General features: G+C 34.7%; 2 protein-coding genes across 2 annotated transcripts in view; both read right to left on the bottom strand.

The window, feature by feature from the left end:
* LOC149805055 (uncharacterized) overlaps positions 1-18,678 on the bottom strand; it is a 142,060-nt gene extending 123,382 nt beyond the window's left edge. The window contains exons 1-6 of the mRNA XM_089946902.1: positions 18,524-18,678; positions 16,196-16,490; positions 10,477-10,609; positions 9,734-9,964; positions 7,141-7,353; positions 383-660 (exon numbers count right to left, since the gene is read on the bottom strand). Of these exons, the coding sequence (XP_089803028.1) occupies positions 383-660; positions 7,141-7,353; positions 9,734-9,964; positions 10,477-10,609; positions 16,196-16,428 (1,088 nt within the window). The 5' untranslated portion in view covers positions 16,429-16,490; positions 18,524-18,678. The remainder of the gene's footprint in view (positions 1-382; positions 661-7,140; positions 7,354-9,733; positions 9,965-10,476; positions 10,610-16,195; positions 16,491-18,523) is intronic.
* Positions 18,679-18,800: 122 nt separating this feature from the next.
* LOC149805053 (uncharacterized) overlaps positions 18,801-27,488 on the bottom strand; it is an 85,412-nt gene continuing 76,724 nt past the window's right edge. The window contains exons 10-12 of the mRNA XM_089933491.1: positions 22,063-22,255; positions 20,179-20,355; positions 18,801-19,163 (exon numbers count right to left, since the gene is read on the bottom strand). Coding sequence (XP_089789617.1) covers positions 18,801-19,163; positions 20,179-20,355; positions 22,063-22,255 — 733 coding nt within the window. The remainder of the gene's footprint in view (positions 19,164-20,178; positions 20,356-22,062; positions 22,256-27,488) is intronic.

Below are 27,488 nucleotides of genomic sequence, written 5' to 3'. Positions count from 1 at the left end.
TCATGCAAAGAACTATAAAAAGTAAAAAGAAATAATTATCTGACCAGAGCACTGGAAAACTGTTGTGGGTGCATTTGGAGGAATACTCCACAACCTCAGAGACAGACTGAGAAAATTAAAAATATCAAAGAAGCCAGACCTACTGCTGAAGGTGTCAATCCTCAGGACAGCAATAATATAATTCACATAGTCATAATCAAGGGAAGTAATGTGACCTTCATACAAGAACAGACAAACCTAAAATATGAACCTAAGAACTGAGAAGCAGGATAATAATAATAATAATAATAATAATAATAAAATTGATAATGATAATGATCAACAACCTCATTTGAAGATACTGAAAAATGCTTGTAAGTACCAATAAAGTTAAATGACTCACATGCATGTGCTATCAGCATCTGGTACACTATATAATTCTCTATCCTTGCTGATGTACCAGACATGTGAATCAGCTGAACTTTTCACAAGCACTGGTCTTATTTTCATTCTTTCAACTTTCAGTTCCCTTATTATGGGTGATGTTGTATCTATGGTGACACCATCGGAGCAAACAGGGGTTGAAGAATCCAAGGCACGGTTATATGCAGCTACTGTTATGTAGTAGGTTCCTTCCTCTGGTGCGTTGTAAGATGCCTTTGTTTCATATGTTTCTATCAGCTGAAAAATATATTTAACACTGCAAAACCTATATTCATTATCATAAATAATGGCAACTTACTGTTATACTGCATCAAAGTTCTTAAAAAAATCCCAGAGAGAGACTGCACTCAGTGGTATTTCCAAAGGTTTATCACTTGTTAAGCTGGAATTTATTTTCTAGCTAATCTGATGGCATAAAAAGCTAAAATGTAACATCTTATTTATTTTCAGCAGCAACAAAAAGAAATACTATCATAAGAGCAAATATGAACAAAGTTAAAAATTATATAATACATTCAGCAGGAAAGTCTTACTAGACAATAAGGAAAATAGTCTTCTGAAAATAAAAAAAAACTAATGGAATTCTTTAATTTTGAAATAAGACAGGTTTGTAGCTGCAATGAACATCTTGCTGCAGCAAACCATATCAAGACTAGTACAGACTGAGTACATAAGCTCCCCTACCTCCTGTGTCATTCAACTTAAACACATATAACAAATACAAATGTATAATTAAGGATATCTATAATGTTCCAAATCATGCCATGCTAAAAAGATATGACTTGCAGTATATATACTATTTTATCACCTTATGATTACAAATGTTATTTCTTGAGTATCTGTCATATAATTTTTTATATGTGATTCCAAGTTTGACAATTTTCAGATACTTACTTTCTCTTATTGAGAAAAGTATGTTTTCATGACAACAATAAAACAATAGACAGCATCAAATTAATTTCAATGTCGTGTAGCCATAGATTATTCTTAGTTTCTTAAGGCATACCTTTCGGTCACAAGTGACACAATATATTCACAACAGTATCAAAACTGAAGAACTTATAATTCAATAAATATGGTATTTTGCTTTCAATTGTTATAAATAAAGGGCACATAAACATGAACTTAAAATAAAGCATACAATAACATAATATTACCATTATATAAATAAGTTGTACGAATAAATTAAAAACATTGAGAAATTCTTATCTACAAATCAAGCTAACATTCTGATTGAAAAAATATCAGCTACAGGCAAAATTACAAGGACTGCAACAAGGGATGGATTGTGTACTGCTCAATTCCTGGTCGAAACATCTTGATAATCAGCCATACAAATTTTTTGTGTTCTGTTCAGCTCAAAGGTGACATTGGAGGCTGTACACTACCTAATGTCTTAATTGCTATCTACATCTAATTACACTCTAACTGTGTTCCTTATCTATCAGTATATACTAAAAGCCTTATGCCAGTAAGATCACTGGTACTGAAAATGACGTGCCCCTCCTAAAGTCCTCTTTAAAATGCATCTTTCTGTCACACGTAAGACTGGAAAGTGAAAGTACAGTTGCAAATAAAGGGTTAAAAACTGAGTAAATTAAATGAGGAAAGGATGTGATTATTGTGATGTGAACAAAATCATTGGTAAATTGGCAAGTCATAAGTGAAAACAATTTTTACTAGTAAAATATATTTCTATGAGAATACTTATAAAAACCATAATACCTTAGGAGAACTACTACTACATTGCAAATCCAGCCCTCTGAGATGCTACTATTAGCAAAAGGGAGCTAAATGTTGTCTGCAGACCTATGTGGCAGTTGGGCAGAGTGATCTCTTAGGTATTAAACTTGGCTTCAATGTCTAAGAATGTGTTAGTGGACACCAAGGCCAAAGAAATCAATGATCTGATAATTGACCTGTGTGAAGACTTCAACCTACAGAACATTCCACAATACACGTCTTTCTTCAGAACCAGGATGTCAACCTTAGTCTCTACCACCGAAACAAAATTAATTTAAGCAGAAATGGAACCTCTCAACTGCTGAGAAATATTAACATGTATGCCCCCATTTTCAGGCACTATAATGAACAGTACTGTCTCTACTGTGGAGAAAATGGGCACATGACACAGGTATGCCATCACGGCAAACAGATTGAGTGCTTCAGATGCCATAAATATGGACACAAACAAAGACTTTGTCCATCAATGTATTATACATATTAGGAAGCTGGCAAAGAGGAGAATGCCAATGCTTCATTTACAACAAATCTAAATGTACATAGTAAGACTCTTGACTCTAACTATTCAATGGACACTATTGTAGATGCAAATGTCAATGGATTCTTAGGGTTTGTATGTGACTTTGAAGATGCTAATATATATGAATATTTAAATATAGAAATAGGATGTAAGAATGATAAAAGTAGTATGGAGACAATCTCAGTGAGTATCCCATTGCATGATGACATACATATAATTGATATGAAACTAAATATAAAAGGTTTTAACATAGGTCACTTAAATGTACAAGGTATAGTGGGGAAAATAGACCAGATTAAGTTAATGTTGTCTTCCAAGGAAAGTAATATACATGTTTTAGGACTCACTGAAACCAAATTAAATACTAACCACAATGATGATCTATTTCACTGTCAAGGCTACAATAAACCATTATGTACGGACAGAGAGACAATGGGGGGGGGTCTTGTTGTATATCTTAGGAAAGATGTAAATGTAGAAAGGCGACTTGACTTGGAGTCACATGAAATTGAGAGTATCTGGGTGGAAATTTTTCAAAATAATGCAAAATCATTCCTAGTTGGTTTCATTTATAGGCCACCTTTCTCCAAAGCAATCTGGAATGATAACTTTTTTAAACAAATGGAAAATGTTCTAGCACAGGAGAAAGAAACATGTATACTCGGAGATATAAATAAGGACCTTCTCAATACTCAAATAAGGAACAACTGGATGGAATTTATCGAATCATTAGGCCTAGACCAGCTGGTAAATAAGCCCATTAGGGTAACAGAAAAATTTAGCACTATTATTGATCACATTTATACCAACCTACCAGACAATGTGGCTTGTGTTAATGTACCGAATGTTGGTCTTAGTGACTACTATCCTACTTTTTTGACAAGAAAGGTTAATTACAAGAAAAATAAGAAAAATACACACAAAACAATCAATTACATATCGTTCAAAAATTTTAATGAAGACCAATTTCTCAATGACCTATATAAAGTTCCATGGAATATGATCCAAAATTTAGATGACAAAGATGAAGCCATGAGGGTGTGTACTGACTTATTCATGGATGTATTATCTAAGCATGCACCACTGAAAGTACATCGAGTAAATACTAAAATTCAACCTAACTGGCTTACTACTGAAATCCTAGATGCTATGAAAGCATGAGACCAATTCAAGGCTATGGGAAACCATGCACAATATAAAGTATGGAGAAATAAAATAACAAGTATGATTAAAAAAGCTAAAAAAAACTTATTATCAATCACTGCTTAAAAACAAAAAGAGCAACACAAACTCCATTTGGAAAGTCTTCAATGAACTCACTGGAGGAACGCACAAAAAAGAGACAAATAAAATTCACTCACTTCTGGTAAATGACACCATAGTCACTGATGACACTGGCATTGCAAATGTTTTCAATGATTGTTTCACCAACATTACAACAAAGTAAAATGAACCAATGATAGAAAACAACTTTAATGAACTGAAAAAGTTCTGCAGCAGCAAAATCTCTAAGGCGGTATGTTTCTCTATCCCACCAGCATAAAAAAACTTTGTTAAAAAATGTCTCAGTGAACTTGATACCAAGAAAGCTACAGGACTTGATCAGATTGGTACACAACTCATTAAATCTTCTGCCTCTGCTATTGTAGATAGCATAACATTCATAATTAATTTAAGTACTGCAACCTCATCTGTCCCCAAAACATGGAAAACTGCAAAAGTAACTGCTATTCACAAATCTGGTTCTAAGGATGACGCTGATAACTACCAACCAATCTCAATACTACCAAACTTGTCAAAATTGATTGAAAAACATGTCCATGACTCATTCATGTCATATTTAACCAAATACTTGCTGTTACACCATAATCAATCAGGCTTTAGACAGAACCATTCATGTGAGACTGCCTTGATCTCCCTAACTGATAAATGGCTTCAAGCTCTTGACTAAGGTAGAATAATAGGATTTATATTTGTAGATTTCAGGAAAGCTTTTGACATGGTGGATCATGAAATCCTTTCGAAGAAACTGAAAATCTACCAGTGTGATGAAGGAACAATTATATGGTTTACTTGATACTTAAGAGAGAGAACACAACATGTTTACGTAAATAATGTTCTGTCTGAACCTGGAACAATTAGATACGGAGTACCACAAGGCTCAATTCTAAGTCCATTACTATTCATTTTATTTATTAATGACCTACCACTTTCACTAAGAAACTCAATATCATCTACAGATCTCTATGCAGATGACACAACATTGTCAGACATCCAAAACACAAAGCATTAACTCAAAATTTCTTTACAGAATGCCCTAAACAAACTGGAAAACTGGTGCACATGCAATGGCATGGTAGTAAATACTGGTAAAACTAAAATATTACTTATCTCAACACGGCAAAGAGGGACAAATCTTGATAGTGATGTCTGACATGGAAGGATACAAATTTGCAAATGGTATGTCATGATAGACTACTTGATGTTCTGGTAGATAATAACCTATCACGGACTGAACATATCAAACATATCAGTAAAAAAGTCAATTCAAGTTTATGGCTTCTCAGTAGGATAAGATATTTTCTCCCGGAAAGGCACAGAAAACTATTTTATAACAGTCACATACAACCGTATTTAGACTACTGTAATACAGTATGGGGTAATTCAAATGATAAAAACATAGAAAAGCTGGTACATCTTCAAAAAAGAGCATTTGGGCTAATATCAATCCAGAAAGAAAGCAAGGAAAATTTAGCTGGTAGGTTAAAAATATTACCTATTAAAGACCGAATCTGTTTGAGAAAAGCCAAATTAATGTACAGGATATCCCATAATAGTGCTCCTGAATATTTACGATCACTATTCCAGTATAGGCTACCTGGTAATACTCCCCACTTGCGATCCATGTCTACCAAACAGTATAAAATTCCCAAACCAAATAAGGAGTTATGTAAAAAAAAAGTTTCCACTAATCTGGAACTCTGCTCTGGAATAGTATTCCAGTTGTGATTAGAAATGCCCACTCTATTTCCTTCTTCCAAACCCAATATATCCAGTGGCTTCAGAGATGCAGCTAAAATAAATAAATTCCTTTGTATGAGGGCCTCAAGGTAGATTGGTTCTTAGCTAATTGTGTTACCCTCTTTAAATAAGGTCATTATTATTATTATTATTATTATTGTTACTATTGGAGCAGAAGGCACGCTTTCTATGGATGTAACTGTGGGGAGGCCGTGAGAGTGTATGTGTATTATGAAAATTGGTTTCTTCTTTAAACACATTACCCAATCATGATACCTTAGGAGAATGTGCAAGAGGTGCAGAAAGGTACATCCCCTTACCCTAGTGATACTTTCTCCAGTCCCCTAAGGTATGTGAGATAGCTTCTAGGTAACCTGACTGGAGGGACTCCATCTGTTGCAGTGCAGCTTCAAACAGAGAAACTTTTTCTCCAAGCAAATCCAGTGGAAGTCATCAAAACATGTCTTAAGAACCTGTTGATCAACATGGAAGGGTGACCTTTTGAGCTGTGGATATAGGTCATATCAGATCAAACTGGGCCTAATGAGATGACAGATCTCAGAGATAAAAGCTAAAGTATGTGTGTGATTGGATTTTAAATGTAGCTTTTAAAAAAATTCAGTTATACTGCTGCGATGCTATGATGTCTGCAATGTTGCAGTTTATAGTGATGTCTAGCACTGTGGCATCCTGCCACAGACATGTAGCATGATGTCCCACCCAGTCACATTATCCTGACACCAGGCCAACCAGTCCTGACACTAACCTCTTAATGCTGAGCGCCAAGTGAGGCAGCTCTTTAGTACCATTTTTTTAATAAGTCTTTGGTATGATTCAACCAGGGATCGAACCCAGGACCATAAAAGCCAGAGAATGTGGACTCAGATCTCCATCCCATAGCCTGAATGATGTCAGTTCCGTTCGAATGGTAGGCTGGTGGCAACTGCTCTAATCTCACGAGCCAAAATGCGGAATGAATTCATTTGAGCTGAGGTTATTTCCCCATATGCTGAATGAACAATCCACTTAATCCAGGATTAGATAGTCTGTTTCAATAGATCCTCCTGTCCTGTCTTGAGAAGTAGAAAGAGCTGTGATCTCCCTTGACACAATTGCTCTGTTATTAAGGTACAACTTTAAAGCTTGAAATGGATCTTGTAGGCGGCCTTCAGCTGATGTGTCCAGATGAGACAGAGGTTTCATGAAGAATGTCTGGTAACCCATGGAAGGAAAGTGGTTCTAGGTGAAGAAAGAGGATGCCATCGTAAGTAAAACTGACCTGTCTTGTCGAAACTGTATGCAATTTGGGTTTGCTGATAGGGCATATATTTCACTACTTCAGCCTGCAATCACTAACACCATGAGTTCTCCGAAGATATTATGACTGAGTAACATTTAAAAAAGAAATAGTGTAACTTCCACAGTGTTAGTACCTGTTCATGTCCATTGTAGTCAAGGAGAAAATTTTCTTTTGTAAGGCATGATTTCCCAAATCCATATCTGTAAAACATTACTCCACTTTCCTTGTCAAAGAAATCGCTCCAATAAGCATGGATTTCTAGAATGTTTTGGTAATCAACTTCAGGATTCCCCAGGAATCCCTCATGGACGATTCCTTGGTGCGGAGGACTTGTATCAACCGTGATCTACAAAGAAACCAAAGCAAATTATGTGACAAGGTCTTCATTGTCTATGTTTCTTCTAAAAACTGACAAATGTACATGTTGAAAAGAACAGAGTTAGTACAAGTAAAATCAGAAGAAATCGATAGGATGACAAAAATACTCAAGTTTAAACTGCTTATAAACCATAATGAAAACAAAATGGATTTAAGGAAATTCAACATAACTGGCTAAATTGGAGGAAAAAAACAAGTTTAACAGTTGATAGATGACAAATAAACTATTTTAGTTTGTGATTTGATTAAATGCAAAAAATGTCTTTTCTACATTGAAGCATCGCTATATACTGTCTTCCATATACTAAATGAAATGAGACCCATGTGTCCTTGAGATTTCTCACATGCTTATACCCAGGGCCATAGAGAGCGATCATGTGCCCTGGGTTTAATAAACACAGTACTTCAAAGGTAATCTGTTTTCTTTGAAATTTCAGCAAACTATTTTATCTGGGAACATTTAAAAAAAAGGAATTGGCCATCATCTGGTCAAATGTAGTTACTGTTCCTCCCTGCCTACTGAATAGACCAACAAGTAAGATCTTGTTTGTTTTGTTTTTTGTGCTTTGTTTTGAGTTTTTTACATTTGTGGTAGTGGAGTGCTGCCTTCCACAAATGCATCAGAAATTTAAAAAAGGGTCAACAGACAATGGAGACGCAGGTGTTCTGGTCTGAAGACAGGGATTACTACAGAAAATGTGAGTGTTCTAAAGGATTTAATTATGAGTGAAAAGAAGAGGAATTTTACTTACCATCCACATACAAATGTCAGTCTATGTAAATATGTTAATTACTAGCAAGCAGCTGATAATCCGATGAAAGACAGATTATAAGATAATGCCTCTTCCAGTTGATCTCTGCTGACAGAAATGTCAATAAAAAAGCAGATATCTCACAAAATACAGTATTCATGCTAGATGTCAACATAACCGGATTATGATGTAACAATGCACTTTTAAAATAGTTTGTCAATATGGACAAAGAATTTGTTTATGTAACAATAGAAAAAGTTCAGTGCATTTTATATAAAGTGTGCAGATTCCTTTCATGGGGCCTCTGAATTTCTCCACTCCAAACCAACAAATTTAGAAAGTCAACAATGTCGCCAATGAAAAAAATCACCAGATGGTATATTTTGCCACCAATAAGGAAAACAACTGCAATTTGCAAAACTGACAAAGCCCTGCATGATCCCTAATAAACATTTTACAAATTATTTTTGTACTTTTAAGAAGCAAATACTCTTTTTTGTGTATGAAAAAATACATACGAAATTTCAGGAGTCATGCTACGATCATTCTGTATTATTCATATGCAATCTCTTCCCCAAAATCATAATAAACTTTTTACGTTTTTTTCATACTTTCAAGAAAGAAATTTTTGTCATGTACAAGAAAAATACATGCATTTGAAATTTTGGGAGCCACACCATGACCAAGTTATATCCGAATTCATTTTATAATGGAGTGTGCTATAGCGGGGTCACACTGTATATGCAGTATACTGAATGGTGGTTCAGTATAATACCAGGATGCATGTTCTCTAATGTGGTCAAATTAGGCTGATGGATTCTGGGAGGTGTTTCTACTATTACAGATAATGTCCACATTGCAAAATTTGTATAAATCTGAAAGACTTTCATTCAAAGATTTTTTTTCTTCTAAATTTTGTTGAATTCCACTAGACATATTTGAAAAGAATTTTTTTTTTCTATTTTAGCCATATCTGATGATAGACCAGCATTCAATCCTGAAACTGTATGCTTTCTCTTAAATATGGTCCAACTCCATCAAGCAGATTTTAAGACATCATTGTTTTGGTAACCATATCAGATGATGAATCAGCTTTTTGATTTGTAAAAAATGTTCTTTGCTGATCTTGTCCAATGGTTTTAGTGGTTTATAATAAAAGAAACTGACAGAAATATGACCCATACCACCAGCCAGACACAGGATTGTACCATTATATTGTAAGTTTGGTTCTGTCCAGATGAGCTCTTTTCATCAGTTGGAGATGCATATGCATTAAGCAAGGATCAAGGTGAAGATGGGTGTGACTAACATGGCAATTAATGTTCAAAAGTAACAAAACAACCAGAAAAAGATGGAATAAGAAAAACATATTAAATTTTCAGTTTTGATAACCTTTGCATGCTGAAAATAAAAATGTCATTCCTGTTCCAGAAGTAACTATCTATTTAACACATTGGACAGCAATTGAATATTATGCTGATTCCTTGGCCCAACAATTATTTATGTGGAGTGTATTTAAGGCATCACTTTTATAGATTTAAAATGTATGGAATATTTTAGGATATAAAAGTGTTTCATCATTTGATAGAAACTCACCTTCATTGTCTCCACTGTTCGATGAAGAGCCCCATTCAGAGCTATAACTTGAAAATAATAATCACCATCATGTAAACCTTTTGAGCCATTTTGAAACAATCCTCCTTCTCCAGACAAAACAATCTCCGGTTTCACTTGAAAGTGTTTATGGTAACATCCATGAAATGGTGTACAGTAGCAATTTGCCCCTCTTGGATAAGAACCATATTTCTCAGTACACTCAGACATATTCTGAGAAAAGTAAAACAGGTCCATGTACTATTTTCCAGTTTTGCTTATTTAGTATGATATTACTGAACAAATTAAAAAATAAAGTCCAAAACAGGGACAGAGTATTAGAGAAAGCATGTTTATAAACACAAATCAATTGCAAATCAATGAAAATTACTCTCAAGCAAAATATTTCTCAATTCCCCCAAAAATACAAAACAAAAAGAAGTTGACATACTAATGTGCATTACCACAATTAAAAAGGACAAAGGGACAAATTAATACACATGTGCATTGAGTATGTCAAAAAAAAATACGGTGCTTAATGAGGCCTATGATTGAGGTAAAGACAAAATTTAATATAAACTTAAAAAATAGGAAGATTCACTATGAATACAAGTGTAATAAATGCAGCCAAGATATATATATATATATATATACACACACACATGTTCATGATGTATACTAGTATACTAATATGTTACCAATACACACTGGACCTTAACTTTATCTAGTCCACATATATTTCATACATTTGCATTTCCTTGTGGTGGTAAGTAAGATGTTCCATGAAGCAATTCACGTTCCAGCGAAGTATGGTTGTCAAATAATCTCCAGGATACTTCATGAATCCCGCTGTGGAAGTCATACAGCTCCCATTCTATCCTAAAGAAAACATACATTGAATGTTTACAGTTTTACACTCATAGTAGCTCCATAAATTGTTGCATCTTTATTTCAAGACAAGCACTGCATTCATTAAAGAGTTAACCAGAATTTAAGCACAGTAACAGTTACCTGAAAAATAAATACAGACTTTTGTTTATTGTAGTCCAAAAGGTATAGTTTGGTTTGGGACATAAGTTTCCTAAAACTCTCATTTATTTTTACATATAATTATTGGTGAAGTCATTAATTTCTGTTTAGCTACCACCACTTGATTCCGACCGACTGTAATAGTATTACTGCTAAAAATTTATAACTGGCAAGGGATTAAGGTAAAAAAATCATTTTTCTCAATGAGATGGACTATCTATTAATTCAGCAAGTTAGAACTGCTCCTAACCTGCCATATCTTATTATTTGGCACAATGGGTGAAACTTGTATGCATATTTCAAAATATAAATTACAGATGTGTATTCTGATTACTGAAGAAACAGTATAAATTTTGCTATGAGCTTTCCAGTTAAAAAGGAACCTATACATTTTTAAGTTAAAAGTGTCTTCACCTTGACAAAGGAAATGGTGAGCAATCTGACCGTGAAAATACACACACACACAGCTTTTTTGCATCCCACCCAACAACCATGATAAAGGTAAGTCTATAGTAATGTCTGCATTCCACACTACAACCATGATAGAGGTAAGTCTATAGTACTGTCTGCATTCCACACTACAACCATGATAGAGGTAAGTTTATAGTAATGTCTGCATCCCACCCTACAACCATGATAGAGGTAAGTCTATAGTAATGTCTGCATCCCACCCTACAACCATGATAGAGGCAAGTCTATAGTAATGTCTGCATTCCACACTACAACCATGATAGAGGTAAGTCTATAGTAATGTCTGCATTCCACCCTACAACCATGATAGAGGTAAGTCGATAGTAATGTCTGCATCCAACCCTACAACCATGATACAGGTAAGTCTATAGTAATGTCTGCATTCCACACTACTACTATGATACAGGTAAGTCTATAGTAATGTCTGCATCCCACCCTACAACCATGATACAGGTAAGTCTATAGTAATGTCTGCATTCCACCCTACAACCATGATACAGGTAAGTCTATAGTAATGTCTGCATTCCACACTACAACCATGATACAGGTAAGTCTATAGTACTGTCTGCATTCCACCCTACAACCATGATACAGGTAAGTCTATAGTAATGTCTGCATTCCACGCTACAACCATGATAGAGGTAAGTCTATAGTAATGTCTGCATCCCACCCTACAACCATGATAGAGGTAAGTCTATAGTAATGTCTGCATTCCACACTACTACTATGATACAGGTAAGTCTATAGTAATGTCTGCATCCCACCCTACAACCATGATAGAGGTAAGTCTATAGTAATGTCTGCATCCCACCCTACAACCATGATACAGGTAAGTCTATAGTAATGTCTGCATTCCACACTACAACCATGATACAGGTAAGTCTATAGTACTGTCTGCATTCCACCCTACAACCATGATAGAGGTAAGTCTATAGTAATGTCTGCATTCCACACTACAACCATGATAGAGGTAAGTCTATAGTAATGTCTGCATCCCACACTACAACCATGATAGAGGTAAGTCTATAGTAATGTCTGCATCCCACACTACAACCATGATAGAGGTAAGTCTATAGTAATGTCTGCATCCCACACTACAACCATGATAGAGGTAAGTCTATAGTACTGTCTGCATTCCACACTACAACCATAATAGAGGTAAGTCTATAGTAATGTCTGCATCCCACACTACAACCATGATAGAGGTAAGTCTATAGTACTGTCTGCATTCCACACTACAACCATAATAGAGGTAAGTCTATAGTAATGTCTGCATCCCACACTACAACCATAATAGAGGTAAGTCTATAGTAATGTCTGCATCCCACACTACAACCATAATAGAGGTAAGTCTATAGTAATGTCTGCATCCCACACTACAACCATGATAGAGGTAAGTCTATAGTAATGTCTGCATCCCACACTACAACCATGATAGAGGTAAGTCTATAGTAATGTCTACATCCCACCCTACAACCATGATAGAGGTAAGTCTATAGTAATGTCTGCATCCCACACTACTACTATGATATAAGTAAGTCTATAGTAATGTCTGCATCCCACACTACAACCATGATAGAGGTAAGTCTATAGTAATGTCTGCATCCCACACTACTACTATGATAGAGGTAAGTCTATAGTAATGTCTGCATTCCACACTACAACCATGATAGTGGTAAGTCTATAGTAATGTCTGCATTCCACACTAAAACCATGATATAAGTAAGTCTATAGTAATGTCTGCATTCCACACTACTACTATGATATAAGTAAGTCTAAAAGTGTATGCACTGTAACCTAACTGTAATATTAGCTGCCTCCAGCTGCAAGTCAAAAGGGAGCTAACTCCTGCAAATATCATGGAGGCACAATAGGTTAAAATGTACATCTTCAAATGATGTCTAATATAATCACAAAGTATCACTCTAACCCATTACAGTCCATAGAATGTGTCATATTCAGTATTGCACCAATAGTGAGTCAACACCCGTACAAAAATAACATAAGAGTACAGTATTTGATTAATGTGTCAATGGTTTCTCGCTGCCTTAAGCTGTCACTACAACATATTGACTGTTCAGTCTATGCAACTGAATTTTTACTTGATAAGGAAGGCATCAATTGTTTAGACAAAGGAGATTCATGCGAATCAATGTGCAAACATGTCTTATCTTGCTTGTACAGTGTGACCCTGCTATAACACGGTAGTTGGGAGCCATAGAATCTGACCGTGTTATGAACTGAACCATGTTATAAGCAACCAAGTCAGTTAGCTGAATAAAATATACCCCCCCCCAAAAAAAAAACACCAAAGAAAATTGGGTGTGGGGGTGGGTAATAAATGCGGGCGGTAAAATACGTGCTTCGTCGGCACAGTTGCCATCTTGAATTGATGCATATTAAATGAAAAATACACCTGTAGTGAAAACAGAAGACATAATATAATAGTTTACTTCATTTAGAGAGCCATGAATTGGTACATATACGTGAATCCTGTTTATATATAAATGTCTAATGTATAGCATGAATAGAGTATCAACACCATGTACTCACCTGCGAACCTCATCATATACATTGAATCCACAGTACAAGTGATTCCATCGAAAATATGCACACACACAGCTTTAAAATATTCAATGATTTTATAACAGGTCATATTGGTTTGAGTTTGGTGGAAAAACACAGCACAATCACGTAACGAATGACGAAACACATTTACTTTAAAGTACGTTCCAAGTCGGTAAAAGTTAGTTTGCATTTTAAGCTGCCGTTGGTAGCATTCGTAAGCATAAACTTTCTCCTACAAAAAGGAAACTTTCACAGCACAGTTATCGTGTTCCAGTCACATTGGAAAATGCAAAAATCCATCAAATTCCATCACTTTAAGTTTGGTACCAACTTCCTTTGAAGAAAAGTTCTTTGCTGTTATTGAAAGATTGTAGTCAGCTTTCTTTGATGAAGGGTGCATGTGCTATTGAAGTCACTGCTAAAGGACAGCTTTGGAGAACCAAACGAATGCCCATTTCTTATTGTGGCGGCAACATCAAATAATTGTATTGCATGACTGAGCCTGGTATTTTTTTCATTTGCTGAGCATGTTTTCATAACAGTCAGTGCTTCAAAGGTAATCTGTTTCCTTTTAAATTTCAACAATCTATTTTATCTGGGTACATTTTTAAAAAGGAATTGGCCATCATTTAGACTACTCTAGTCACTGTCCCTCCATGCCTACTGAATAAACCAATAGGTAAAATGTATATTTTTTTCCATTTGTGGTAGCAGCGTCATGCTGCCTTCCACGCATGCGTCTGAAAATTAACAAAAGGTCAACAGACGATAGAGATGCAGGTGTTCTGATGATAGGGATTATTACAGAAAACATGAGTGTTCTGAAGAACTTAATTCTGAGTGAAACGAAGAGGAATTTTACTTACCATCCACATATAAATGTCAGTCTTTGTAAATATATTAATTACTAGCAATCGGCTGAAAATCCTATGAAAGATAGATTACAAGACAATGCCTCGCCTGCTTGATCTCCTTTACCAGAAATATCGAGAACAAAAAAGCGGATATTTCACAACATACAGAACTCATGCTAGATTTCAGGATAAGCGGATTATGATATAACAATGCACTGTTTAGATGGTTTGTCAGTATGGACAAAGAATTTGTTTATGTAACAATAAATTTCTGTGCATTTTATAGCCAGTTTGCGGCTTCCTTTCATGGGGCCTCTGAATTTCTGCACTCCAAACCAATGGTTGTATATAAAAGTTTCAACAGTCGACAATGTTGCCAACAAATAAAAAAGCCACTTGGTATGTTTTGCAGCCAATAAGGAAAAACAATCCAAGTTTGAGACATTGGCGCAGACCTATGCGATCCCAGAATAAACTTTTTATGCGTTTTTCTTCTTCTTACTTTTAAGAAGAAAGAAAAAAAATACTTTTTCGTGTACGAGAAAAATACATATAAAATTTCAGGAGTCAAGCCACAATCGTCTTGTATTATTCATACGCGATCTCTTCCCCAAAATGATAAGCAACGTTTTACGTTTTTTTTCTCGTAATACTTAAGAATTTTTTTGTGCACAAGAAAAATACATGTATATGAAAATTCGGGAGCCACGCCAAAACCGCGTTATATCCAAATTCGCGTTATAACGGAGCACGCTATAGCGGATTCACACTGTATTTGTAACTCAAGCCATGTTGACAGCATAACTTAAAGGTGCCAATATCTGAATTTCAAAAGCAAGGCAGTTTTATCATTAGGGTTGAGGGTCAAAACAATTTGTTTGCTTGATGGTGGGAAAAGTAGTTGTGTTATTACAGCAGACATGGAAGTTCAAAAATTGATTTTAAAAAGTGAACATGTATACAGCAGTCACCTGCGTGCAATGGCCAGTTTTACCTTATCCTATGAGTGGCCTCTATTTACTGTCTGACGGAAATCCATGAGTATGTAAAAGAATAGCTTCATTCCCATATTCCATGCATCCAGCTACAACTAAGTCCAAAAAGCCAACAGCTGTTACAAAACGTACAGTACAATGATTGTCTACTATACACTGCTTGTGATAATGACTATGTACCAAGTTTAACCACAATCAACTGAAAACTGTTTGACTAGGAATGTTTACAAACTAACTGTGAAAAGCAACATCAGATCATATTGATTTTTCAGTATTAACATTTTCATGTGAAATGCAGAATATGTGAACAGTTTCAAAGCAATATATCAAAAACTGCAAGAATACTTTTGTGTTCACAATATTATGTGATGACTAGACAGACAGGATGGTTGACATAGGGACAAAAATGAGGAAACCTATAAATTTTCCCCTAATAGTGTTGGAAGAATAACAATCAAATTCACATTTACATGTGTTTCATTTTAGTGATTAATGAAGATCCAAAACATTCAACTGGAAAAGTATTTTTGCATGGTAGCAATACTTACGTCAGATTTGAAAACTCTCTCATGTTATGAACAGAAATATTGAACCAATCTCCCTTTGCAAGCCACAGGTTCTGAATGACTGGAGGTGAAAAATCTGCAGTAACATCGACAATCTCTTCAAGAAATGTATCAAATATATCGTAGGCTCTCACATGAATGGAAAGTCTCATACCATCTTGGAGCAGCACAGGTAGGTTTGTCCTCTCCAGATATATATCTGACACAGTAATCATACTGTATTCATTAATGCTCTCCTCAAACACAGTTTTGTAACTGGATGTAAACTTGACAATCCCTGTTTTAATAGAAAGAAAACGCACCATTTGACTATTAAGATTATCAGAGACTGATGCCAAATAAACATTTGTACAGGATAGTTCAAGTATTAATTACATTGCATGCTACATCATATGAACCCTTTTCAATTTTTTTCAGTCATATCACCTGGTAAACAACTTGTGCCAAAAATACATAATGGATTGTAAAACTCTTCCATGAGAACACTTTACTATTATCTAAATGTGTGTACTATTTTGGAGGATTTCAAACAAAATTAGATTTAATCTAATAAAGATAAATGCAGCCTTTATTTTATAAAAGTTACTTTCAAGAGCACTTTCAATCGTGAGTTTGATCTTTTAAGGTTTGTTAACATGTTGAATTATATCTACAGTCATCCATCCACTCTGTTCAATTGGAACATCTCATGTTTTGTTTCTACCAGATTCTGAACATTGGTAGATTTACTTCAGGAGTGTTCTGACTGCTCTTCCATTATGTCCTCAGTTTATAACAAGAAATAACTACCCCTTGCTACTGATTATGATTGGGTTACCATTAGATCACAATTAAATCAGATATATCTATTTACCCTCTACCTCATTAACTTGCAAACAATGGGGTCCCCCATTTGCAATACCCTCTATCTCAATAACTTGCACACAATGGGGTCCCCCATTTGCAATACTCTCTAGCTCAATAACTTGCACACAGTGGGGTCCAAAACATGGACTACATTACACCCAAAAGTGTGAGCTACCAAGGGGCCTCCAATAAAATAAGTGATGCCTTCCATACCAGACATCTGGAAAACCATGGGGGAAGGGGGGCAACTGGGCTGTTTAATGGCCAAATACTTGTTTTATACTTGCATTGGGAATAATTGTCAATAAAGTGCTTTTCCTAACAAAGTTGTTCATTTTCTGTATTAACTACATTTATTTTCAAGATATCCAAAATCTGAAAGATCGTTATTATTATTCCAACTTGTTTCATCAACCTTCATATGTACGCGAAAACGTGTATTACATCACTGCTTTTTGCTGTTGTTGATTAGTCTGGTCCATTGCTTCATATGTTCCATAAGTCATACTCCACTGTTAGACTCATGGTCCTAGTTCAATTCCCATAGTAAAACTATGGAAAACACCTTGATATTAAAAATTCAATAACTTATAAATTTCTGAATGCTCATGATGAAACCTATTTTTGTCAGTACAGACACATCCTTAATGTTAGCTTCTGTGTAGAGAAAATGATATTAGCCACTGCATTTTCTGGATCTACATGTATTTCAAACATGCTTTTAATTCCACACCTTACGAAACTCAAGTCTTAAAGGTACTGAAATTCCATCAATAAAACAATGTCTGTTTTTTTTTCAGGATAAACTCTAAAAAGATTTTTTTAACTAAAATCTTACTTTTGTTATCAAATAATCATGGCCAGCCAAGCACACATATACTTGTTTCTTGACTGGTTTCCATTCTTCCATATAATTAGTAACATGAGTTCTGTACCTATAGCCGAGTGCAAAGCAGGGATCACAAAGCAGGATCATTACACTTAAAATGAGCTAAAAGATATAGCTAAAACATGAATTTCACTTGAGCAGAAGCTTGCTTGATAGGTGTTTATTTATTAAAGTGCTGCCTCAGGCATTAGTGACATTTTCATTGATCAAACATTCATTGAATATTGTTATTTACCGTGTGCTAAGAAAGACGTTTGTAAAGAAAATTTAACTAAATATATGACTTCTTATTAAAAGTTGATAATATGATAATGCCAATAAGATGAGCAATATATCAATTTTACAGTTACCAATTTTTATCACGAGTTTCATCATGTTCAACAAGTTGGGTCAATTTTGGGGTATTTTCATGTAAAAGAAATGGGATCCATGCCTGATTCTACATTATAATCAGGTTCATGAGTTATCATGGGAGTGGTGTATATTGTTATTATTACAATGGCCAATTAGTGAAAATTATAACATATGACAAATTTAGGTTCATCAGTCACTAACAAATTAAATAAATGCATTACCTCTGACATTGTCCTTCCTGCCTACTGTTCTTTTTCCATCATAATCATCATAGGATCTATCTAGAGATACGTCCTCGACTTTATTAATCCATTTTCCCCGATCAGTATTCGTACTGATGAACCTTCCCCTCCAATCAACTTGTACGACTGATGTATTTCTACATTATAATCAGGTTCAAGAGTTATCATGGGAGTGGTGTATATTGTTATTATTAAAATGGCCAATTAGTGAAAATTATAACAAATGACAAATTTAGGTTCATCAGTCACTAACAAATTAAATAAATGCATTACCTCTGACATTGTCCTTCCTGCCTACTGTTCTTTTTCCATCATAATCATCATAGGATCTATCTAGAGATACGTCCTCGACTTTATTAAGCCATTTTCCCCGATCAGTATTCGTACTGATGAACCTTCCCCTCCAATCAACTTGTACGACTGATGTATTTCTAGTTATCCATGTGTAGTTAGTTTCCACAGAGGCAGTTTTTACTATGGTTCGAGACCCATGTGTGAAATTAATTATTGGTTCATCATCAAACACGATTATCCGTCTAGCTCTTGCATGGTTTTTGGCTTTGTCAAACGCAACAAGAAATACTGCATAGGGGCCTTTCTGAAGTAATTCTATCTCAGCCTGAAAATATGAAAACAGTGCAATAAATGAAGCAAAAAAACAATTTTCCAGAACTAAAGCCTCTAGAAAATTTACTAATTCACCAATAAAATCATTTACAAGCATGAAGCTTTGAATCTTTAGAATGATTTATTCAATAACAAATATATTAAACTTTTTAGTGACAAAGTAGAGCTTTAGATGAAAATACCACCTAACACCAAAAAGCTTTACACTTAGCTGGAGGACATTCACAATCGATATGCATGTCAGGTACAACAAAATAAAAAACATGCCATTTATCAATAAAATACAATAAATTTAAAATGAAAATAACAAATTTGCATGAAATTATCTGCAACATTCTCTGAATTTACATTCAAAGCTTAATAAACACTCTCAAAAGCCATGTATAGTTTTCATATAAATTTAAATGTTACATCCTCAACGAAGTAGCGAGTGACATCAGTAAGTGAAAATGTTAAAACTTCAACAAAGTATAACCTCATGTGAAAAGTGTAAAAGTATCAATATTACTGGTTGGATATTTAGAAACTGATCATGCATGAAAGATGTAAAAAGTTAAAGAAATATTTTGTTAACTTCAAAGCATATTTTCATTCAGTAAATGAATTCTTCATTATGGGAATACAAATTAAAATTTTGTAAGTTTGAAGACATTAAAAATTGTATTAATCCATTACAGTAGTATAAAGTAAGACAATAGTGAAATTTTCTTCATTTTAAATTAAAATGTTCAGTTTTACAACATGTAAAATTCTAGTCATGTTCTACAATATCATCTCAACACAGACATTTTAGAAATGTATAATTTGTTTTCCTACCCACCATAAACTTATGTTACATGCTCATCCATCTTGTAATTATGTCTCTTACTCTATTTATAAAATTCTGAGCTGCAGTTTCTTTTTGTAACATGAAACCTGTAATCTACATATGACCCTTTGATGATTGTTGTTCAGACAAACAATTCCAAAGACTTTTCAAATTTGTTTCTTTTTTTGTATTTCAGCACCTGTTGATTTGTGATATTTCGACATGCAGCACATTCAATCCTTTGAACACCACTTTTAAGGACTGACTCATCGTTGTTTTCACCACTTGAAATACTGAGTTGAAAGATATCAATGTCATAGTGGTCTATCCCAGATAAATCATCCAGCCAGCCATCCCACTGTACTATCACTCTTGGCTAGAAAATAAATAATTAATTATAAATACATGTATTATAGCAGTCAAATTAAAATAACAAAATATTTGACTTGCAGACAGTACAACTGTCAATCAGTCACTGCTAATTAATACTGCTAGTGGACCACCAAATAATCTTGTTGCAATCTACATGTATCTCATGGAATAATTACCACTGTGCAGAATTTTATACGGCCATTGCAGATGAGACTTGGACATCTTAGTTCAGCAATCAAAACCGCTTTGGCCTATTCTGTCAAGTCAAGAAAGAAACCTTGTATGTAATTTGTCTCCACTGAGAACTATATTCTGAACTACTTTAGTTCAAATGAAACAATATGGTGGCAGAAGGAGACAAAGTTACTATCAGAACATCATCTTGATTGGCTGTCATAATATGCAGTGCACTCTGCCATAGGTGAATAACCAAACATATCAAACTGATTTCTACATCTACAACTACTTCTGAGGTTATTTCATGACCTGACGGAAATGGGTGAGTGATGTTCTGATTGCATAGTCCAGGTTATTTTCACAATATGACATACTTAAAATCAGGTTGTTATAACTTGTCCAGTCTACTAATAATTTTTGCCAGCTTTAAGTTCAATGTACATACAACAGTACAGATTTCCATAAGAATAATTTAGATCTTCAGAGTTGCTAATGACAACCAGAGTCAATAAACAAGTGTACATTTTTAAAAAAATACAATATTGGGCAATTATGTGGCTGCTTTTATTTATGTGGCCACTGATGATAATGTGGCTGCTATAAAATAGATTAAAGCAGATTTTTATGTTTAATTCAACTTTTGAAAAACAACTGTAAAACTCCATCAAAGGAGGAAGTTACTTTGTTTACAGCATCATGTTAAATTACAGTGGATTAGTTTATTATATATTATTGTATTGAAATCTCTTTGGAACTATGACATTCATTTAAATTCTCAAATTATTAGTAGATGGAACAAATTACTCTTTAAATGTGCCATTTAATTTCCTTCTTAACACTGCATGGCACAATTATTTGTTTTAAATGTATCTGTATACTTGTATGTATAATATATATGTTCTTTTATGTTTACAATGTTTTTACTTTATAATTACATTTTAATTTAGAGGTATGGACTTTGATGTCTGAAATAAAGAATTCTTATTATCTTATTATTCTTAGTAATCAAACTGATAAGAGGGTTATAAGCAAAATGTATGAAAAAAGCCAACTTAAAAATACAGCACTGACAATACTTAACACCAAATTATAAACATCAAAGCATGTTTAGATTTCAATCACCTAAAATGTTTGGTTCTGAAGCATCGTCTAATTATTCTAGTTAGAACTTAATGAAATGCAGTTACCATGACAATAATTGACAATTAGTATTAATGTCCATGTTTTAAAAGAATGGAAAGCATTGGAGTGAAAATTTATACATGAAACATGTTTTTCTTGAAAACTACTATTGTATATCTAAATAGCAAAACTATATATGTGATCACATCTTGTAACATTTTTGGGACAGTGACCTTCTGCTAATCAAGGTCAATGAAATCTATTAGGACATTAAAGTTAAAGATCATTCAAAACATAAATGCATATTCATATTTGGTATAAGTATTTATAATCACTTTTGCAATTGGAAAAATGACATACTGACAACCAGGTAAAATATACCTTTTCATCCATTACATCATGATAAACTTACATTAGTTGTTATGTCTGCCACATAAAATGGCTGCTGTGTGCAGCAATGAAATGGTGCAATGCGGTCTATTCCAAGGTAAAGTGTTTTTGTAGCTGTCCTCCCAACCAGGTCATAATATTCTAGCTGATCACCCCTGTCTCTCTTGTGGTAATAGACTTTCCCTCCATTTGTTGCACTCACAACAAGTTTGAACCTGTTTCAAATATGTTGTCTGTTATAAGGCAGTTTAAAGAACCTATCCCAAATGCTGTAAAATATTCACATTTTAAGCATTGCAAGAAAGTCACTATCTCATTGGTTTTTTCCTAAGCAGATCATTAACTAGATTTAGTTTTTGTGCATATACATGATTTTATTTATTTATATTATATATATAATATATATAATGACCCGTGTTATTAACTGCATGTTACAAGAAGTACTTATGGCAAAATCAATGGTAAATCATGTGGAAATTTGTAGACAAGGTCAACCAAAAGGTGTGATCCAATACAAACAGGATTGACTGTCACATGCTGTGATGTCACAATGAAAGCTATGCATGCTAACAAAATATCGTACTATGTATTGTGATGATTAGATCTTTCATGTTATTTTCTTCACCCAGTTTAGCACCTGGTTACCATTGCAAAAGTCCAGAGCGATCAATAATTTTTATCTGGAAGTTTTTGAATCAATATGAGATTGAATAGGCTTTGGTGAAACTATTTAAGTATTACATTTTAGAACAACAATTAAAATTTGAGTAAATGCATCTACATGAAGTGTATGATTTTTTTATAAGTATGGACTGTAGAAAAAACGACATGGAAAGACTCTGGATTGGCTTCCCATTTCATAGCAATAAAAGCTGAGATAAGCAGAGTGACCTAGGATCAACAATATTTCACAACAAAACACTTTCACTACCTTCCAAAAATAGATATACCTACTAAGAAGAAAGAAATGATAGAACTATTTTTTTCATTTTTAAAATCTTGGTCAATTCATCAGCCACCCAATGGTTTCCTTAAATAGACATTCCATATCAGAATAATTAATATTGAATTATGGCTTATGCACAATTATTGTACAAAGCTTCAAACAATTATTTTGATAAAATTAGTTTAGCCTCCTCTCCCCTCCCTAATTGAATGGTACTGTAGGTCCAAAATTTTGCAAAATGTCTTATGTACAATGTATACATTCTGTTTTTGTTTTTAAAATGATTAACTTGCTAAGTTTTACAGTTTTAGTGACCTATTTGTCCAACTCAGTTATTTTTTAAAAACCAAATTCACCAACTGGAACTGTCAGGAAACAGACAGAAAATAAACATTGCAAAAGTGGCAAACAGGAGGAAAATTTAAGATCAGCAAGTTCAAATCAACCAGAATATCATAAATTTTGATACATCTGAAGTGATTCCAAAATATACTAAGCAAAATATCTTAGAGCAATATGACAATGGTAAAATGGCAGCTGCCATTATGCAATCATGATTAAAAGAACAATAAATTTTCCAGTTGGCATTCCTATCAAAGACAATCCTGTCTAGTACATTCCTAGATCAGATTTTCAAAATAGAATAAAAGTCATATATTCCAGACCCTGCTTGAACCTAACTTTCCTTTCTGTTGGCCACTACAGCAAGGCAAACCACTTGATTACTGATAAAGTGTTTGTTACTGTTTTCCAATCATGAAAAATAGAGACATTCTTTTATTGTGAACGACTGTATTTTGCCCATGTTTCGGAACAATAAATTTCCGAGCAACAAAATGGAATTTATTCTTGCAACAACCGCAATAAAAAGCAAATTTAAAGTAATTATGTTTCTCAGAGAATACTTACCCAATCATATTACATTAGGAATATTAGCCTGCTGCCTCGTGAATCCAGCCCTACTAAAAGACCAAAATTGTCTTTTCTATTTCAATAGACAAATGGCAATAACTCTTGCACATTAACTCCCCTTGGCTTGCTAGTTTTAGCTGAGCAAGATACTAATGAGGATGCTCACATGGCAGGGTGGTTGGGAGGGTTTTTAAGTAATGTAATTGGGTAAGTATTCTTGGAGAAACATAATTTACTTAAAAATTTGCTTTCTCCTTCAAATACATTCTCCAATCACATTAGGTTAGGTGACTAAGTAATAGGAGGAGAAGAAAATGATGAGCATCTGACCTCTACGTTGGGTATCCTTCTAGGGAATTATGGCTGGATTTCCCATGTGAACAATAACCCATCCAACTAATTACATAAGCAGTATGGCCTGGGGTCACTTGAAACTAACAGGTTGTGTTGGTTGGTCTTGTTGGGTCTGGTGGCCATCTGAGCTACCACCATTGGACCTACCAGATTCAAGGTTTGCCTCTGCAATGCTAAATCTGAGAAGAAGGCTCGAGAAGGCTGATGCTGCATGCCAGCCAACAGCTTTTATTATATCTCGGATTGAAATGTTTCATTCAAATGCGAAGCTCGCAGAGACATCATGAAGCTTCTGAACTGTGAGGCGACTATGACCTGGTGAGATGTAGGAGTACACCAAGCGTACAACCCACCTCAGCCTCGAAGAAAGGGCTTGAGGGGTGATATCCTGTCTACCAGCTCACACTGGAAGGACGAGGCCTTTGCACGTGCCACAACTTGTCTCTGTGTATTTCAAGTAGTGCTTGAGAGCACAAACAGGATCTGCATGGCTGCTGTTCTTGACCTGACTATGCATGAGAGTGAGCGAGTGACAACTCTTTGGTTACCGACAGATGGTAACCTATTTTGGGCTACAAAGCCTGGATGTGTTAACACATTAACCCCTGGCGACAAGTTAAAATGGCAGGAGGTAGTAGCCTAATGCAGAGCTCTGTAGAACCAAGGTCATTTAAGATACACTAAAGTGGGTGGTATTATAGAAAGGTACACAGATGTAGCTCTACAATGATACCAAATAATCTGGAAGTTCTAGTTGCACTACAAAATACAGAGGGAAAAACCTCATTTTTTGGACCCAATTTTTTTCCACCCAAAATTCACCCGTGGTCAGAATCCGATTTTGTGTTCGGATTTTAGACTTTTTGGTCTCAGATCTAAGGCAGACTAGTATGAACTGCAAACAGACAGATGAACCTTTGCAAAAAGTAGGATAAGATGGGCATTTGGAATAAAGAGTGGTCTCAGCATGACAATAATGGATCCATTAGGCATGAGCCAAATAACCAATAAAAAACGATGTTTCTAACACAACTAGGCATTAGGTTATTGGAAAATCACCTCGAAGTTATACTGATGTTCTAATCTATGCTATTAGAAGAAATATCTCATAAAATGAGTCCTCCAAGATACTACTTTTAGCTAAGGTGGCGCTCTACAGTTTCATATTTTGCATAGGGTTAGGATTTTAAAGAAAAAGAATTTCCCCGGCTTTCCTCACTGGTTATACTGGCTGTTTAAAAAAGACCTTGTATATCTTAGGTATAATTCAAAGAACCTTTAATTCCCTTTATTTTGGTGTATGATTGATGGGTGTAATATGGGCGATAGAGTATACAGCTTGGCCTTACTCCAGATGTGTGCCTTTCAAAAAACTGCTAGCTGCACTTGGTCATTTTCACTTCCTGAACTTCAGAGGTAAATTGTATAATAAAGAGCCGATAACTTTTTTTACATTTCATATAATTGGTAATTCATTCATGGCACTTTCAGAAGCTGGTATTGTCTGGTCTGGAAAAATTCATTTTCCCTATTTTAATAGCTGCTATGGATAGTGTACTTTAGACTAATTCAGGCTGATGTTTTAACACAAGGGAGCAGTCGTTTTAGTTAGCAGTGTGTTTAAATCATGTACAATTTCCAAAAGTACAATATCCAAATAATATCATCCACATTACATTAATGTAGCATAGAGGTATGCCAACATTCTCTCCATTGTGCATGTTTTAAATGCAAACAACATCACCTTACCTACGTCACTCTCTCAAAAGTACATAATAACTGGTGAGCGCCCCCTAAAGGGAACTAAAAGTTGTCTGCCGACCTATGTGGTGGTCTGGCAGAGTTATCTCCCTTTAGGTATAAGACTGCAGCAAAGCCTAAGAATACATCAGTTACTATTGGAGCAGAAGGCACGCTCTCTATGGATGTAACTGTGGGAAGGATGGAAGGGTGTATGATTGGGTAAGTATTCTTGAAGAAACATTTACCAGGAAAAATTGGTTTCTTCTTTAAATACATTACCTAGTCACGATACCTTAGGAGAATAGATAAGAGGTGGAGGGAGGTACATTCCCTTACCCAGGAGATACCATCTCTGGTCCCCTAAGGTATGTGAGACAGCTTCTAGGTAACCTAGCTGGAGTGGACTCCATCTGTCAGGGCACTGTTGAGGTGTGGATATAGGTCCTACCAGATCAAATTGGGTCCTTTGGGATCACAGATCTCAGAGATAAATGCTAGAGAATGTGGGCTCTGATCTCCATCCCACAGCCCAAATAATGTCAGTTAGCAAAGAGTTCCAGTTAAATGCTAGGCCAGTGGAAACTGCTCTAACCTTGTGAGCTGAAATGTGTAATAAATTTGTTTGAGCAGGGGATATTTCTCTATATGCTGAACAAATAACCCACTAAATCAAGGTCAAGATAGTTGTTTTGATATATCCTCCGGTCCTTATAAGAGAAGTAGAAAGAGGCACCACTAGATGAAAACATGCCATTGGCATGACCCACTATGACACCCTACCCTATATTACTGTATAAAGAATGGACGATCCTTGGCTAGCGAAGATCGGGCTATGTATTCTGTCACAGTTTAGAGGCTAGTGAAAGAAAACTTCAATCTACATAAATGTGAATATTTTGTTTATGAAATCTGCTTATCTGATGACAGAAGCGAAATAAATTGGAATCATATGGATTAAATGATCATGGTTGGGTAAATTGTTAATCTAATCACTCACACAAAGTTAACATAAAGTCTTTTGTGAGTGATTAGGTCAAATTTACACATCGATAAATACCCAACCATGATCATTTAATCCTATTGCTACGTGTTTAGGCTTGAATAAACAGTAACACAGAAAAAGTGAAAACAACAAGCTTTTTAAAATTTAACAAATAATTTATTTCCCTGGAAAATTTCTGTAAAAATTAAAAAATAAGAACTTACGGTTTCAAGAATCAAGTCCAAAAATAATCCAAGAATAATCCATGAATTAAATTGCAAAAGTCCTAATAATAAAATGTTCTATTGAATTCAAGTTCAAGTCCCAATGAAGAATCCGAGATGGAAGGCGATGACGTAAGCCGTATCCTATATAATGTTGTCGTTTACAGTTCCTTGTAAATAACACTCCTGTGTTGGCAATCAAAATAAAATTTGTAAGCAGTGTCTTTCCAAAACTTCTTTATATGAGCACTCTTCAAATATTTCCAGAGAATAATTAATCCTTTTGA

Source organism: Sinohyriopsis cumingii, chromosome 2, assembly GCF_028554795.1.
Source record: "Sinohyriopsis cumingii isolate HCF-2022 chromosome 2, ASM2855479v2, whole genome shotgun sequence".
In the NCBI taxonomy this organism is placed as follows: Eukaryota; Metazoa; Mollusca; class Bivalvia; order Unionida; family Unionidae; genus Sinohyriopsis; species Sinohyriopsis cumingii.
This window is presented reverse-complemented; position numbering and strand designations above follow the sequence as displayed.